The 11,836-nt window shown below is 38.1% G+C and overlaps 2 protein-coding genes across 3 annotated transcripts; one reads left to right on the forward strand and one right to left on the reverse strand.

The window, feature by feature from the left end:
• Positions 1 to 16: 16 nt before the first annotated feature.
• LOC108887834 (proteasome subunit alpha type-4) lies at positions 17 to 3,494 on the reverse strand. The gene is made up of 9 exons (XM_018683433.2): positions 3,355 to 3,494; positions 2,800 to 2,825; positions 2,646 to 2,688; positions 2,041 to 2,203; positions 1,832 to 1,909; positions 1,380 to 1,468; positions 1,064 to 1,194; positions 591 to 714; positions 17 to 249 (listed from the first exon to the last, which is right to left on the reverse strand). The coding sequence occupies exons 2-9, from the start codon at positions 2,800 to 2,802 to the stop codon at positions 95 to 97; spliced, it is 786 nt and encodes a 261-aa protein (XP_018538949.1). The 5' UTR covers positions 2,803 to 2,825; positions 3,355 to 3,494; the 3' UTR covers positions 17 to 94.
• A 400-nt stretch (positions 3,495 to 3,894) lies between these two features.
• LOC108887832 (solute carrier family 25 member 44) lies at positions 3,895 to 9,189 on the forward strand. Of its 2 annotated transcripts, none has more exons than XM_018683427.2 (4): positions 3,895 to 4,703; positions 5,145 to 5,813; positions 5,979 to 6,106; positions 6,832 to 9,189. In XM_018683427.2, the coding sequence occupies exons 2-4, from the start codon at positions 5,186 to 5,188 to the stop codon at positions 7,021 to 7,023; spliced, it is 948 nt and encodes a 315-aa protein (XP_018538943.1). In that variant the 5' UTR covers positions 3,895 to 4,703; positions 5,145 to 5,185; the 3' UTR covers positions 7,024 to 9,189. The 2 variants fall into 2 exon arrangements, with proteins under 2 accessions (XP_018538943.1, XP_018538944.1); XM_018683428.2 differs by lacking the exon at positions 3,895 to 4,703 and adding an exon at positions 4,715 to 4,968.
• Positions 9,190 to 11,836: the final 2,647 nt, after the last annotated feature.

Consider the following 11,836-nt stretch of genomic DNA (forward strand, 5'->3'; position numbering starts at 1 on the left):
GACACAGACAAGTCTGTCAGTTTCCAAACTTTTAATGTAAAAGACAAAACAATACAGGATTTTGTGACACGGGGGGGAAAAATAATGATTTAGCTCATTTGTCCTTCTCCTTCTGCTCCTTCTCCTTTTTGTCCTTTTCAGCCTTGGCCTCCTCGGCCTCATGCCGCTTGATGAGCTCCTCTACTTCTTTCTGTTTAAGCACCTTGATTTTTGTTTTCCCGTCTTCCCGTGTCAAGGTGGCAATCTCCACTGAAACGGTAAATGCGACACAGCATTGTACTATTGTAGTGTAGTTTTTCATTTAAAGTATGGCTGCTGCACTTAAAAGAGGTTTGACAAGAAGGCAGTAGACACATCCTGAGGAATTTAATTTAATTATTTTATTTAAGTATTATTTCATTATTTTATTTAATTATTTTATTGTTCATCTGATCTACATTACTTTCTTGAGCCAAGGACTCAGAGTTGATATCCTTTACTAACTTAGTTATATCTACTACTTACGACAGTGCATGACAGCAGTACTGTAATTTTACATGAATACTAACTGCAATATGCTGCACCAAGAGAGTACTATCCCTGAATCTCACCTTTCTCTGCTGAGAGCTTGCTGACATCCATTGTTTTGTTGAGGACTTTGATGGCCAGAGCCAGAGCAGAGGACAGAGCCATCTCTCCCTCTTTGTAGTCTTGCTTCAACATGGACACTGCAGCCTGAGGACAGGAGGTCAACACATCAAACATGATACAGAAGAACATTGTAACTGAACTCAACTTCAGTCATTCAAGAACTTGTTACTTTGACAACTTTGTCTCTGAAAGTTGCCCTGGCAACTATGCAGTTTATATTACTAAAACAAATGTAAATGTATACTTGTGCCTGATTTATAAAAGGAAAGGATTATGTATGCTGTTCATATTCAGAACTACTATACAATCACGTATATTTTTATATTTTATATTTTTTATTCTGAATGATCCCACAACAACTGCATGACACTGTTTGATATATCTGTTGTGAACATCTCACTGATTCTCATCATCTAATCCATGTCAGACTTACAGCGCTGTTGTTGCCAATGCAGGTTGCCTTCCAGCCTCCATAGTTGCCACTGGGGTCACTCTGGTACAGCTGGAAACCGTAGTGTTTGTCCCAGCCCATGTACAGCAGAGAAACTCCAAATGGCCTCTTTCCTTTAAAGACAAACAACACAGCTGTTACAGAATGCCAAAAACCATTGGTGTTTTAACACAATGAGGATACTCTGTCAGTACTCTGTATACTTCTGGTTGCTTGTGTACCAATATGAGACTTTACACATGGTCACTGTAAATGTTCAGAGTGTAAAGATCATAAACTAGAATCCTGTGTTTCTTACCTCCAAACTGTGTGTAAGCTTGCTTGATGTCACACAGGGCTGTAACCAACTGCTCGCAGGGTATTGGCTCCTGGTACTGCAGTAAATATCTGGAGAGAAATTTAAACTGATCAACAGCTGTTGATGAATGTGATAAATGGCTAGAAAAAGGATTAAAAACCCCAACATTCATATCCATATCCATATCATCATTTAACAGGCTCATACTCAGTCATAATGTATGAGATGCAATTTCATTTTTACTTTCTTAATGTAACAAATCTTGTGTTTGTATTTATGGGATTGCATAGTGTATGTTTATTCATCTGATAAAAGTGGAAAAAAATACACTTGGTTGTTAGGGAGCAAATACATTCCTTAGTGAATTTATTTTGATCTAATACTTAGGAACAGAAGTGGAATATCCAACAGGTAATATTGTAATCGTTGGCAGACTTTCCTCTGAAACTTACCTCTGTGCAATTAGCCGCAGTTCATTTGTCAGTACATTGGCGTCTGATGTAATCCCAGCAACACTGCACGCCATGTCTCTACAAGAAACAAGCACGACCACTGTTTACTGTCAGAATAACTGATGTGTTTATATTTGTAAATACAAAGTAGAGCATGTAGAAGTGAGTAGAGGGTGTGAAAGAGTCCCTCTTTATTTCAGCTCACTCACTCGTTGAGCTTGTAAATCTTCTCCGAGAAGAAAACCTCGTCAAGCAGCTTGTGGATGTTGCGTCTCTCTGCTGCTAACAGCACTCCATCATTTGCTAGAATCCCCAGACATGTTCCTGCATGACCAATAGCTTCCATGGCATACTCCACCTGATACAGGCGTCCTGTAAATTACAGTCAAAGTTTATATTGACCACTTTTGGCTAAAACCTTGGGGCATCTACGTATATTTGACACACACTAGTTAATCGACAAAATGAGCAACTCCATTCACTGATGAAGACTGTAAGATATGGATGAAAGCTTGATTGTAGACCTCTTCTGTGGCACTTCCAGCCCACACTAGCTAATGTATGCTAGCACAAAGAGTCTGAACTTAATTTCCTCAATTTAACACATCCTAAATCCAGAAAACATTCCTGTGAGTTCTCCTTGGCTTCTTATCATTGCAAAAAAATACCCAATTTATGGAGAAATATAATGCACGTGTCATATAAGGCTTTCAATGCAATGTAATACTAGGAGCATAAGAAACAAACATACATCTTGTATTTGATAATTTCACTCTATATTTGATTATCAACAAATATCAAAACAATCACTTACCTTCAGGAGAAAATATTGTTGTCCGGGAATCATATCTGCGAGACTAAAAAAAAAAGAAAAAAAGAAACAAGTTCTAGCTGACAAAAATAAGACTTATGAAAAACAGACTTTTACATACTTTTCAAAGTAAAGAGATATTTTTGGAGCTACTTACCATTTTTCCGCGTCACTGGAACAATCCTGCAACCAGCAAAGAGACCTTCCATTAATAACTATTTTTTAAAAATACGTTATATGTCACACTCCATAACATTTCAGAGCCAAATACTGAGATTTTTACTATACAATTTACAGGCAAGAAATTGTTTTTATTATTTCAAACAAGCAGTTCCCAACATTTTTAGCTTCCCCTCTACAAAACAAGAAACCAAACAGTGAGCTAGCTTAAGTTGTGATTTCACAAACAAGGAAATAAATATCTCCTTTCCTAATGTAATATAAAAATAAACCACGAACCAATGCTCGGAGAATAGTTTTGGTCAGTTAGCTGCACTACTCAGTGCCTCAGTGTATGACGGCTAGCTAAGTGCTGCTAAAGAGAATGAATCTGCAATATCTGAGCATGCTAATTCGCTAGCATGCTCAAAACTATCTAGCTCCGCAGTACAGAAAGTCTTCTAGCTGGACCACCATAAACTGGAATTACAATCTAAAATTATGCTAAAATAAAACAATGCTGTAGTTAGTAGCATAAATACTGAGTCATTACCTTAGTTGAAAGGGTCTAAGTTATCCTACTTTGGCCCAGGCACAGTGCTCCAGTACTTTCAGTTTGATGTTCCGTCACACACACCGGATGCTTCGGCAGTGAAGTAGCTGCTCAGCAGCGCCACCTCTCAGTGGGAGGACCAATCGCATTCTGTATTATTGTGTCCATGGACCAGTGCAACGACAGGTGGAAAGTAACAACTTAATACGTTTACTCAAATACTATACTTACGTAAAAATTGAGGTATTTCTACTGAACATGTGTTTTCTCTTTTCATTCCACTTTATATATCCTCACTACATTACAGAGAGAAATATTGTACTTTTTAACGCATCATATTTATCTGACAGTTTTAGTTACTATACAGCTTCACATTTTTACATGCAGAACATAGAGAGAAAAAGATACGATGCTTTGTTATGGATCAGAATACCATATCTAACAGTATATACAAAAAATAATTGGCAACTATTTTGATACTGTGAAAACATTCATACATCACTAATAATAAAGTAATGATATAATACGTAACATTATAAAAGTCACAGCCACATCAGAGCACTAACTCCCATACTTTCACTCAGAATGCAGAAATACTTCTTGTAACGTAGTATCGCTACAGTTTCGTATTAGTAACTTCACTTGAACGAAAAAATCTATTACCACTGCAGGAGTCCTCCTCCAGTCCTGCAGGGCGGCGGTAATGAAACAACGGACATGAAGCATTAAACAACACAAGAAGAAGAAGCTCTGCTGCGTTCATGTAGTTTCGGAAAGATGATCAGTCATTGCGTAGGGAGTTTTGACTCAGTATTAGAAGGTGTTTAGTCCTGGTATTAATCTAAAAATCACCCTCAATTCGCTTCTTTTTGTCTTACATTTTGAAGCAGTCATTTACAAAGTGAGGCCAGATACAAACAGTCTGTAGCTCGCTCATTTATGTTAATATTAGTTTTTATATTGATATAGCCGCCGGGAATGAAGCATAATTTATTGACACGTGTATTGGAAATGTTATTAGCGTCTGAAATTCGTAATATCATTGCTAACGTGGACGTTATTCCTTTTTAGATTACATATAGTTACGGTTTACGGATACGACAATGAATGCAGCATGTGTGTCATTGGTTGTTTGAGAAGCATGGCATTTGAATGGGAACAGGAAGACGTTTATTAGTTAGCTCGCTAGCTAGGAGGTCGCTAATTTCATTTCTTTCTCTTTTTTTCTTGCAATCACTCAAAAAAAAAAAAATAGTTTGAATCACAGATTTTAATCCGCTGTTGACATGAAGTTTCAAGCCCGAAATACATTAAGGACATGACGCTGAAATAAACATCTGTCCTAAGAGGTTAGTGTTTAAACCAATGCTAACGCTGTGTAATTCAGAGCTAACACGGTAGAAGCTAACACACGCTATAGCACATCCAGCAGGTCACAACCGGAATATTTAATTAAACACCTGTTTTTGTAATCGCTTAACTTACTTTGTTAGGGCTTCATAAGTGCTGTTAGCCGTCACAGGAGTGCTCACCGTAGTTCCCGGTTGGCCTCACACCGGCTCGGGAACACATTGTCCTCTGACCGGTGTTGTCACAAGGGTCAAGTACAAATTGGTGAGGTGATATTAAGCTGTAGGATGACCAGAGACGCTTTCAGTTTTCATGGAGATGTTACAGTATCGTTTGCATGTACTATTTATGTCAAACTACAAATTCCAATGTCAACAATGACCTTCCAAGCGTAATAAAAACTAGTTTACCGACTGTACTGTTGTTGTTTATGCTGTCAGGCAGGAATCAGTCTGATGAGGGGGCACCTACAGCTGGCAGGATGCAGCAGAAAAGGAACATCCAAATCATCGAGTGGGAGGACCTCGACAAGAGGAAGTTCTACTCTTTTGGGGTATTTATGACGATGACCATCCGGGCCACCGTCTACCCGGCGACCCTCATCCGCACTCGGCTGCAGGTGCAGAGGGGCAAATCCCTCTACAGCGGCACCTTTGACGCCTTCTTCAAGATCCTGCGGGCGGAGGGTGTACGGGGCCTGTATCGTGGCTTCATGGTCAACACCTTCACTCTCATCTCAGGCCAGGCTTACATAACCACCTACGAGCTGGTGAGGAAGTACGTCTCCCAGTATTCCGAGGACAATACGGTCAAGTCGCTGGTGGCGGGCGGCTCGGCCTCCCTCGTTGCTCAGAGCATCACTGTTCCCATAGATGTTGTCTCTCAGCAGCTGATGATGCAGGGCCAAGGGGAGCACCTCACCCGCTTTCGACTCAATTCTAACACAGAAACTGAAAAGCCCAAAAAAGTGTTTGGCCAAACGAGGAACATTATGGCTCAGATTTTTGCTGCCGATGGTTTTCGGGGCTTCTACAGGGGATATGTGGCTTCTCTACTCACTTACATCCCAAACAGTGCTGTCTGGTGGCCTTTCTATCATTTCTATGCTGGTAAGCAACTGGAACACAAAGCACAAGAAAGCACTGCACTTTCTCTGAAAATCTTGAGCTTGTGTTTTTTTTGTCATGACCTATTTGTGTATCTGTAGTGAGAATAAACTACACCAGTCCTGATCATGTTGTTAAATAAGTATCTGTATGTGTTATGTTCTACAGAGCAACTCTCTAAACTGGCTCCCAGCGACTGCCCTCATCTTATTCTACAGGCCATGGCTGGACCTCTAGCTGCTGCTACTGCCTCAACTGTCACCAACCCAATGGATGTGGTCAGGGCCAGAGTACAGGTAACCATCATTAACTGTACATCTGTCATATTACAGCAGGTGTCATGTGGTCATTTGGCGATGTTCAGTAGCTTAGAGATGAACTGGATGTAATTTATCAAAAAATTCTTTTTCCTGCTCTTGTGGATAAAGCTAGCAGAGAAGTGTGTTAAAGTACACAGTCCATTATGTGTAGTTAGATGATTTTCAATAGCTGATGCAGTAAATGTTAATAATTATTCAGCTTTCTGTATTTGTGTGTGTGTGTGTAAGGCTACACGTTACCACATCACTCTCCTGTAAGTTGCTTATCTTGACGTATCAGGGAAGCTTTTCTTATCCAAGGCGCAAAAGCTGTGCTGTAGTGACGACAGGTTCTGCATAAAAAACATTCATAAGTTATGTTTTAAGGAGGAGTCAACCACCAAAATGAATAAATACTTTACTTTTACTTTTCATAGTGACAATGTCTTAGGAAAGATATATTCTGACATTCAAATTCAGATACCATTGTAGGATCAGTTATTTATTTTCTAAGCTCTAGGATAAGTCACGATTTTAATGATTTGTCTGCCTACATGTGTGTCTACATTACTGTTTGACTGAAAATAACTACTACTGTGCATGTTCTAAGAACACCATGTAGATACTGTATTTTACATATCACGCAAAAACAAAAAATCGAAAATCTTACCAACCATCTTTAAGCTAAAATACTGTGATTACCGTATGTGTGTTTTGTTTAGGTTGAAGGGAGGACTTCAGTCATTGAGACATTCAGACAGCTGATCAAAGAGGAAGGCTTCTGGGGAATGACCAAAGGACTGTCGGCACGCATCATTTCATCCACACCCACTGCCATCGTCATGGTGGTCGGCTACGAGACACTAAAAAAACTGAGTTTGCGACCTGAGCTGGTGGATTCAAGACACTGGTAGAGGACACCAGGACAGGTGATATGTGGACCATGTGCCATTTTAGCCCCAAATTAGACTTCCTGTGAGAGCACTGGATTAAAGAAAGGTTTGTTTTAAATAACAACCTGGGAACAAAATGGAATCAGGCCACTTTAAATACACTATGTGTTTAAATCAGTTTTTGACCATTCATACCAACCTGTTAGTAACAGATTAAAAACCTGGCCGTTAAAATTCACACCCAAGTTTGCAGTTTGTGTCGCTGCTTAACAGGGTTGTTGCTTTTTGGTGAAAAATGAAAATGGAGACTGCAGTATTTTTAACACTGGAAGATGCAGAAAAAAAGATGCAACCTTAAAGGATTAATTTTTTATACTTGGTCAACACACACTACAATCATTTTTAACATCCTTGCAGTAAAGAAAAGTGGAAGTGATTGTTGACAGACCAATAGTTTGTGCTGTCCTACCAAAGCCAAGCAGTGCTGGGCCCACATAAAAACCTGATTTTAATCATGGTTTGGAGAAAGGTGATATGCAAGGTGCGATCAATAAGCTCAGAGACTACACCTACAACAACAAACCTGATTCAAATTTGCCTGCCCTCCCCTTCAAAGTAGTCACCTTGTGCTGCGATGCACCACTCCCAGTATTCATGCCACACTTTGAATACTTCCAGAATGTCTTGTACAGAGTGACGATTGTGTTGTTGTGGCCCACCCAGATGTTGATTGTGCGACTTAACTCAGAATACTGAATACTGACTCGCATCTGATGCATGCACATTACCATGCCGCGTTCTGTTCAATAGGAACAGTCTCAGGACTTATTGATGGCACTTTCTAACTCATGATGATGCATTCACATCAACAGTTAGAGAATCTCACCCAAGTTTTTGTTTCCTTTCACTCCCCAAACTAGCTTCTGCGTCTGTTCTGCAGTTCCTTTATCTTGGCCTTTTTAAGTTGCTGCCTTCATTAGTGTGAAATCAAGACTAACAATCTGGTTTTTGTGTTTAAATGGCTAATGTGCACAAACACAGAACAGTAGGTATTAGAATATTTAATGTCGCAGTTTTTATGTTGTGGATTGATTTATCTTGTATGCTGTGCAAAGTGCAAGTCAAAATAAATACCTTTACAAATTCCCTGCAAAACATTAAACATACAGCGCACCATTTTATCAGAATTTTTGTAACATAATGCTTTGCTGTCTCATTGGCATTGTAGAAAACACTGCAGTGATTAAGCTGGTTAATAAATGACTGATTTGGTGCAGGTGAAGCATTTCCATTAAGGTGGGCTCCCAGTTAAAACCTGTGAGGCAAAGATGAATGAATGAACAGAAATTATGCTGTTTTGCTACTGAGTGCAATAATGTAAATGTTTTATCCTTATCAGCACAAAACATGATTGTATATTTCCTGTAAATTGTGTGGATGACATGTCTTAAAAGAATGCATTTTACCTAATTTATTTTTTGTTTGCTTTTTGGGTTTCTTCAAGTTTTGACCACAGATGTGTCTGAACTTCACATTGTCATGTTTGTTTTTAATTTGTTTAACATGAATAACATGGAGTTTTGTGGCTTATGCAGTTTGTTGCTTTTTTATCGCTGCTTTAGTGACTTTTTTGGGAAGTTAATTAATTTCTGAACTTTAATGTCAGATGTGGCAGATTTTTACTTGTGACATTAGATGTTGTCACTGCAGCACTGTATTTTAATCATAAAGAAAGACAAACTGTAATTGTTTTAGTTTGATTGGAAGCAAATTCCTAAATCTGAAAGTTTGTTTAGATGAAGCCATAATGTTTTATTAAATGATATATAAATTTGCTCAGGTCCTGGCAAGATGTGTTATAAACATTCAAGGGATACCTGATTCACTTGCAGTTAAGTATTAGTTTTTCAAACACATTTTCTTCAGGGTAATTATCATCTTTTAAAGGCTCGTGGGAGAGAAAGGAATCTGTGTAAACTTCTGTGTCAAGATCAACTACAGTCTGAAATTAATTTTGCACTTTGCACAGCTTTTGTTAATTCTAAAAGTGTGATTCTGTTGTCAGTGATTCACAGAGATAAAGTCCTCTGTAGTAAACCAGAACCCAAGTGTTGTGTACATGTAGTTTCACATTATGTGTTGTCTCACTGTAACTTGGTTCATCTGGTCAATAAAACACCACGACTACTAAACAAAGTCAGTTTGTGTTTTTACTGTGTTCCACCTCCAATATTGGGATTAAAATTGAAAATCAATAAAATAATTTGTCAGGCCATATCTGTGGTCATTTGAAGGTCTTAAAGTTTGGGTTTTCACATAAAAAAATTGTAGAAAATGTTTATTAAAAGAGTCCTTTTTTTTGAGGAGCCCTTAATTTGTTTAAAAAAAACTGTAAAAAGGTAACCAAAGAAATTACTGAATATAAACTAATATTAGCTGATTAATCTCCCCATCTGATTTATCATACCATATAAAAGTCAAGTGAGCTGTGAAGGTGGAGTTAGTATTTTCATTGTCTGTACTTAATCTCAAAACAATGATTAGAGATGAATAAAATAAGGCCAGGCTTTAGCAACAGAACTTTTACATTTTGTGATGCATGAAATCACTGCAGATGAAGTATTTTCTTGGCTAGACAAAGTATAAATAAAAAGTTGAAAAGCGATTAGGGTGGATGTTTATCTGGGTGTCTGCACAATACTTAGAAATAAAACATTAGAATTCTGACGTTCAGCTGCATGTATATTAACTGCAACATCAAGAGAAAAGAAAATGTCAATATTGTGCGTTCCTATCGTCCTCAGGCTATTCTGCTGAGATTCTGTGGCCTGAGAAGTTAATGTGTTTCCTTGATGTTCTCATAACCGTGGGGCGTCCATACATCTTGTCGAAGGTGACACTCTGACATCTAAGGTCATATCTTATTATGGCAGTTAGGTAATGATGAGATGAGAGGAGCTACTGAGGTGAGTAAGCTTCATTTAAATCCAGCACACAAGTAAGAGTACGATTCTTCAGGGTTTTTTTTTTCATGAAATACAGGAAATATATCCAGGACTTTCTTATAAACCTGACTTTATGTCAAAATCTAACAAAAGAATTTGAATTTATTTCACTCTAACAATGTAAAATAAAAAAACTAGTTTTTTTTTTTTTTTAAATAACGGCATATATGCAGAAAATGCTGTCCTTTTAGAGCACAGGTAACTCACCAAAAATATATTTAAAAGTCAGTTAAACCAATTAATGCCATACAAAAAGACAAGAAGTTCACACGTTAAAAATCTACATTTTCAAGAACAGGGCAATAGATGGCAGCAGACATTGCTCTGACAGCTCACATTTTCCCTCCTTGCTTGTCACACATCCTCAAACTTTCTCTCTCTGCTGCACTCAAACGGTTTACTAACTTTCCCTTTTGGAAATAAAACCACCCAGACGCCAAGGGACAAATCTACTGATGAATGAAACCAATGAGGACGGAGGCCTGGTGAAGACAGTGGAGGCCTTCTTTGAGCTGACACTTCCTGGTGGGATGACGGAGTGGTCCCTGCTCTGCTCTATACATTAATTATCAGGCGGTGTCTGGAAGGCACTTTGTCAAAAAGATTGATGAGGAGCTGTCTGAGAGGGAACAAATCTGACTTGGCTGGGGTTAGAGGAAGGGCCTCTCATTCTCATGGGATGTAATGGTGGTTGCTGTGTGAGTGTGTGTGTAGGATAAAAGGTGGGACAGTCAAGACACTGAGGACAGAATTGTATCGAAAAGACTGTGTTGAAAAATCTCTGCAGCTTTAGCAAAAAAAAAAAAAAAACAGCAAAGGACAAATGTGGATTAGAAAGGAGTTTCCATTACCCATCTTCAGTATGAGTGACATGATGAGACAGGGTTACTAGAAATTCACTGTGCATTTATAAAAATATTTCATCTTCAACCGAACTCACATGCTCACATGTACATTAAAACAGTTCTTGGTTCCTGTAACTGTTCCCTCTCTCCGTCCTGGCTATGAAAAGATTCCCTCCTAATACACTTAATCTATTGTAAGAGATGAGGGGCAACATCTACAGTCCTCACTCTAAAATTTAGCATGGTAGGATTGACTTCCTGCTGTACGTGACAATGTCTTTACGAGCCAGGAATCTAAAGCTGAAATTATTTATTGATTAGTCAATTTACAGAAAATTCATTTTACAACTATTTTGATGAGTGATAAACCAATTCAAGTTCTTTTTTTAAGCAAAACTACCAAAGATTGACTGCAACCAGCTTCTCAAATGTGAATTTCCTTTGTTAGTTAACTCAAAATTTTGACTGTTGGTCAGACAAAAACAAGCAATTTCACTATGTCCACTTGGCCTACAGTTTTTGCCCACTATTTTCTTACATATTAATCAATGAGCAATCAATCAATCTGTTATAAAAGCCTGGGCTGTGGATTTTGTCCCTTTTTTCTTTACACTGAAATCTTTATGAATTGGCTTTAATAATGGATCTCTTCATGCCCACTATAGAGAGCAGGAACACGTAAAACCACCAAAATCTGCTTCAATGCACATAAATACATGAGTATTAGTTTTAAGATTGGACTTAAAAAAATATTAAGCTATCCTTTAAGTATCAATCGTTTTATGAAAACTTATGGTGACCACAGCTGATTGGGGGACTTCATTAATCACTATAAAACCTTTCCAACTTCTTTTACGATTGTTTACTGCATACACCCAAATTGTAAAAATAAATGACTGAATTAATTGTTAAAAACTGATTAGTATCTAGCCATGCAGATAATTAAGGTTTTATTTGCCCAAAACCTTGGCAACACACTGTCAA

This window comes from Lates calcarifer, linkage group LG2, assembly GCF_001640805.2.
Source record: "Lates calcarifer isolate ASB-BC8 linkage group LG2, TLL_Latcal_v3, whole genome shotgun sequence".
NCBI classification, from domain to species: Eukaryota; Metazoa; Chordata; class Actinopteri; family Centropomidae; genus Lates; species Lates calcarifer.

What these genes read in the sequence shown, in the direction of transcription:
- LOC108887834 (XM_018683433.2), bottom strand. An exon ending in AACAATATTTTCTCCTGAAG is followed by an intron (nt 2,204 to 2,645) that starts GTAAGTGATTGT and finishes TGTAATTTACAG; the next exon opens with GACGCCTGTATCAGGTGGAG. An exon ending in GCATTGGCAACAACAGCGCT is followed by an intron (nt 715 to 1,063) that starts GTAAGTCTGACA and finishes TCCTGTCCTCAG; the next exon opens with GCTGCAGTGTCCATGTTGAA.
- LOC108887832 (XM_018683427.2), top strand. Translation starts at nt 5,186, where the DNA reads ATGCAGCAGAAAAGGAACATCCAAATCATCGAGTGGGAGGACCTCGAC. An exon ending in TTTCTATCATTTCTATGCTG is followed by an intron (nt 5,814 to 5,978) that starts GTAAGCAACTGG and finishes TATGTTCTACAG; the next exon opens with AGCAACTCTCTAAACTGGCT. An exon ending in TGGTCAGGGCCAGAGTACAG is followed by an intron (nt 6,107 to 6,831) that starts GTAACCATCATT and finishes TGTTTTGTTTAG; the next exon opens with GTTGAAGGGAGGACTTCAGT.